At 57.4% G+C, this 5,110-nt stretch overlaps 1 protein-coding gene across 1 annotated transcript; it reads right to left on the reverse strand.

Moving 5' to 3' along the window:
• Nucleotides 1-112: 112 nt before the first annotated feature.
• LOC119340422 lies at nucleotides 113-1,364 on the reverse strand. The gene has a single exon (XM_037612334.1). The coding sequence runs from the start codon at nucleotides 1,215-1,217 to the stop codon at nucleotides 378-380; it is 840 nt and encodes a 279-aa protein (XP_037468231.1). The 5' UTR covers nucleotides 1,218-1,364; the 3' UTR covers nucleotides 113-377.
• Between the last annotated feature and the right edge of the window lie 3,746 nt (nucleotides 1,365-5,110).

The following is a 5,110-nucleotide window of genomic DNA, read 5'->3' on the forward strand; positions in this document are numbered from 1 at the left end:
CAATTAGGATACAACATGTATTGCTTGGGGTATACTCCAAGTCGGCTGGTCTACCGCCGTGTCCTTCTCCAACTCCTTCTCCAACATGATAGTTTGACGACAACCTCCGAGCAACCTCAGTTGATCATGCGTTTGTGTTCCATGCGTGAACAAAATGCATCGGAGTTGATTATTTTGTACTTCGTGAGATTTGTGATGAGAGTTGAAAGACAACAGCAGTCTGCCATGGAAATGGAACAAAAGCCTTCGCTTTGCTTTGCTTTAATCCGTTGATCGATTGGTGTATGTACACTTGAGGGTTTGGACAGGATCAGAATGATCCTCCAAAAAAGACTAGACTACGCTACACTAGCTAGGGCATTGGATTGGATCAACATTCAACAGCAGGTCTGGGTCTGGATGTTGAGGAGCGCGACCCTGGTGTGCAGGATGCTGCGGAACACCTTGTCGCTGCCGCTCTCGATCTCGGCGGCGCACGCCTCGACCTCCTCCAGCCGCTCCAGGGCGGCCACCTCCTTGTCCTCGTCGGAGGAGGCCTTGGCCCGCATGACGAGGGCCCTAAGCGAGGACGCCGCGGTGGTCTTCTTGGAGGTGGCGGCGGCGGACACGGCCTCGACGGAGGAGAACACAGCGGAGGACGCGCACGCCGCGGTGGCCACGGCCTCGGCGAGCACCCCGGACACCTCGACCTCGGCCGCGCTGGTGGACGCGGAGGGCGTGGGGAACTTGGCCGCCACGCGCACGGAGGCGGCGAGGCGGGCCAGATCCTTCTCGGCGCGGCGCAGGGACCGGACCGCGGAGGCCAGCCTGCTGTCGTCGCGGCGACGGAGCGCGGTCTGCGCCTCGGCGGCGTGGGCACGGAGCTCGAGGAGCGACTCCTGGAACGCGCCGTGCGCGTCGGCGAGGTTCAGGAAGCCGTCGAGGAGGCAGTCGGCGGTGTTGGACCCGCTGTGGAGCGCGGCGCGGGCCTCCGGGAGGAGCAGGAGCTCGGCGAGCGCGGCGTGGAGCGCGTCGAGGCGGGCGAGGCCGGTGGACGGCGAGGAGGGCGCGGCGATCCAGGCGCGGACGGCGGAGATTTGGGCGGCGAGGTGGGAGAGGAGCGGGTGGGAGTGGCAGGGGAGCGAGACGGAGCGGACGTGGTAGGCCGCGGCGCGGGCCCTGGAGGCGCGCGCCGGGCTGAGCGGGAAGGAGATGGAGCGGCCGAAGCTGGGCGCCATTGCTGCTGCCGGAGCTAGCTAGCTGGAGATGGTTGACTCGGTGCTGCTGCTTGCGCTTGATTGCTGTGATGAATGATGAGAGGGATGGGGTAGCGTGGGGTATATAAGGGGGGAGCGCGGGCGCCGGCCATGGAGCTGGAGCGACACGGTGGGTGGGGACTGGGGAGAGCGCGTGCGCCGATGGCATCGCGGCGCGTCTGTGGCTCTGTGCATGTGCACGTCTGGGCGGTTGGTGGCGAGAGGGAGACAGGATCCGCGGGGGGCGGGCGGGGACGCGTGGACCTGGGGCTCGATCCACCTGCAGCGCGTGCTCCGGTGCCGCGGCGGAGCTCACCTCACCTCACATGCGTCGGGGACGCGCTGTGGTGACCGTGGCGCGCCACGACTCCCCTGGGCGCCGAGGGGTGGGTGTGGCCGTGCCGCTGGCCATACCCGTGGATGCGGCCCCCCGGCCGATCCGGAGGTGGAAGCGCCGGCGGTGTTGCGGTGTCCCGATCGCACTGGAGCGCCTCCGTCCATGTGGTCGGCTCCGCTTGGTCGCCATGTGACCCGGTTCCCTTTCCTCGTGCATGTTGGCCCGTTGCCGTTGCCGTTGCCGTCCGGGTGGCGCGCGTAGAGGCACCCGTGCGGTGGAGCCAAAGGGTGTTGATTGCTTGCTGCCCGTAGTGGCCACCCCACGAGCGCCGCCGGCCTGTCCCCCTCCCTGCCTGCCTCGGTGTCCCCTGTCCTGTTCACGCCGCCGGCCCCGAGCCGGTGTACACGCCATGCATTGTCAATCTCACCACCATACGATCCAACGATCCAAGGACGGCTTAGATCACTCCAGCACTGTACGAAGCATAGTGCTTCTGTGCTTGCACGAAACCAATCTCCCACGTCCACCATGCACTGTTTTCGATCGCTTCACAAAGGAAATGAGCCATGCATCACCGACAGCACGATGAACGAAGCCTGGCTCTGTGCACACCTGAATACAGTGACAATCGAATTATTTTTTCATAGGCACTACAGTGACAAACAAGCGTCCATAATTTACTAACAAACACTCCATTATGAGCTCCCTTAACCGAGCAAATAACGACGAAAATGTCAGACCGATGGGCATATACTAGTAGAAAATACATGCCTAGACCACTGATCTGATCTCATGATCTGGCGCACGCATAGTGCGATAGGAAAATCACCGCCTGCACGCGTCTTCGCGATCCTATCGATACTCTTGTCTCCCATTTCTTTGCTAGACGAAAGGCACCGAGTGCCTGGCTTAGCTCACATCGTCGGCTAGCTAGCTAGTTAACCTAAAAATAACCTAGCACGCACTAGTAATTACTTACGGCAGCACACACTAATCAACCAATCCGGCCGGCAGCTCGGATCTAGAGGAGAAAGATTCTTACGTGCACACGGTGAGGGCAAGAGCTGGTAAATTAAGCATAGTAGTAGCTAGGGTCTGTTTGTATTAGCGCTCCTACCTGCAGCACAGCTAATCATGTCGACACAGTGAGGTTAAGATCACAGTGGAGCCAGCTAGCACTATTTTGTAACCATGCACCACCATGGCATCGATCGTCTCGATCAATGTCTACATACGTCATGCATGCCGCCATGCATGCAAGGACATGCATGATCCCGGTCATGGAACTAACTGTCGATCAATGGGCCAAGCGAAATGCACCACTACGTGATGAAATGAAACAATAGCTCAGTACGTATTTGAGTTTTGGACAAATATGTTTACACGATCGGCGAGGAAACGCATGCAAGGTACTAGCAAATCGAGCTCCACGTACCCCTCAAAAAAAAAATCGAGCTCCACGTGACGTGAGGGAGGGCACGCACAATCCTCTCCGGCCGTGTGGTCGACCGGCGTTGGCACGGTGCAGCTCAGGAATATGTATGTACCCATGCATGTCTGCACTGCACAACGGCCAGCGTTACCGGCGCGCGAGCAAACAGCTGTCCGGCGGTCGGCTCGGGTCGACGGCCGATCGGGCAACATGGATATTATGTTAACACATGTAGTAGATGGGAATCAATCACGAGGGCCGACCGGCCACCGGCCATGGCACGAGGCATGGAGACATGGCACACCATGCCCGCCGACCCCGGCCGGCGTCGGCAACGACATGCACGCTCCAGTACGTTACCCCCCGCACCTGCACCTGCACGACAGTTAGGTTCCTACGCGTGGATCTCGATTCAACAGCGATGGCAATCATGGCATGCGTGTATGCGCGCTGTCGTCGTCGCTTCCGGGCACGAAAGGCCAGCGCCCGACACGATGCACGGCGGCCGGCCGCGCTGGGGACCACGGCGCCGGCCGGCGCTGACAGCTGGTGCGCGCGCGGCGAGAGGGGCGCCGGCATGTCGCTTTTTGTACGGACATGTACGTACCTCGAGCTGTACGTACGCATCACCCGCCGTGTACTCGGCGCTCGATACTCTTTTGTCCTGCTCAAAACCATTTCTATGCTATACCTAACTCTTGTTCTTTGTGTGATACTGTATAACGTAGGCCCATGTCACCGATCCCCTAGAATTTAGTGCAACATCCGGTCGAGTAAAGTTAGGCCAACTCCACCACGCGACTCCAAACAGACGTCCGTTTTGTCCGGCTTCTGTCCGTTTCGATAGGGCAATGGGGTCGTGTCCGTGCCTGTCCTGGGATGCGATGGCCGTGCGCCCAGCGCGCAGCCGCATCCGTTTGCCCCATCTCGTCCGCCAGGGCCTAAAAATGCCCATATTTTCATATGGAAACAAGTTTGCACATCCAAATATTAATTATTTAAAAATTAAAATAGTTTTACAACCAAATCGAAATTGCCTTGAATGAACATAAAACGAACCAATACATCTATCGGTTGCCAACATGCTCCCACACGTGCTCAACCAAGTCATTTTGAAGAGCCATGTGAGTGTGCCAATCACGCAGCTCATGATGGAACTGGCAGAACTCATCAAACGTGGCCGGTTCTTGATGCAGGGGCTCAACATTGTCACCTTGAAAATCAAATCCTTGGTCGAACATACTGTCATCACGCTCGTCCTCGACGATCATGTTGTGCATGATCACACAAGCAGTCATCACCTCCTAAAGCTTCCTTTCATCCCATGACAGTGCAGGGTATCGAACAATGCCCCATCGAGATTGAAGCACACCAAAAGCACGTTCCACATCCTTTCTAGCACTCTCTTGCATTTGGGAAAATCTCTTTCTCCTCTTACCTTGGGGCTTCGAGATTGTCTTCACAAAAGTTGACCACTGAGGATATATACCATCAGCTAGATAGTATCCTTTGTTGTACTGGTGACCGTTGATCTCAAAGTTGACAGGTGGGGAGCCGCCTTCTGCAAGCCTCGCGAAGACTGGAGAACATTGCAGAACGGTGCAAATGGACAGTTCTTCCACTCTCAGTGCATACAATCTATGCCGGCAAGCATGCCTGGAAAGCCTCTAGCTGCGTTGGTCGCCAACAATCTCTCTGTATCAGCGGCAGTTGGCTGCCTCAAGTACTCTGGACCAAACACCTCGATCACAGCCTGACAGAACTTGTACATTGACATCAGACATGTTGTCTCGCTCATACACATGTACTCATCCACCAAATCGCCTGGAATTTCATAGGCAAGCATGCGGACGGCCGCGGTGCATTTCTGGTAAGAGGAGAACCCAAGCTTGCCAAGGGAATCCGTCTTGCACTCGAAGTATTGGTCGTGAGCAACCACTCCCTCTCGGATACGATTGAACACATGCCTTCCCATTCGAAAACGGCGTCGGAATTTATCCGGCTTGAAGAGAGGTTTGTTGGAAAAGTAATCGACATACAGCATGGCGTGGCCTCTCCCCCTGTTGCGGTTCAGGTTGGGAGCATGGCCAGGGACTGACCCCCTGT

The sequence above is a fragment of the Triticum dicoccoides genome, chromosome 7B (assembly GCF_002162155.2).
Source record: "Triticum dicoccoides isolate Atlit2015 ecotype Zavitan chromosome 7B, WEW_v2.0, whole genome shotgun sequence".
NCBI lineage: Eukaryota > Viridiplantae > Streptophyta > Magnoliopsida > Poales > Poaceae > Triticum > Triticum dicoccoides.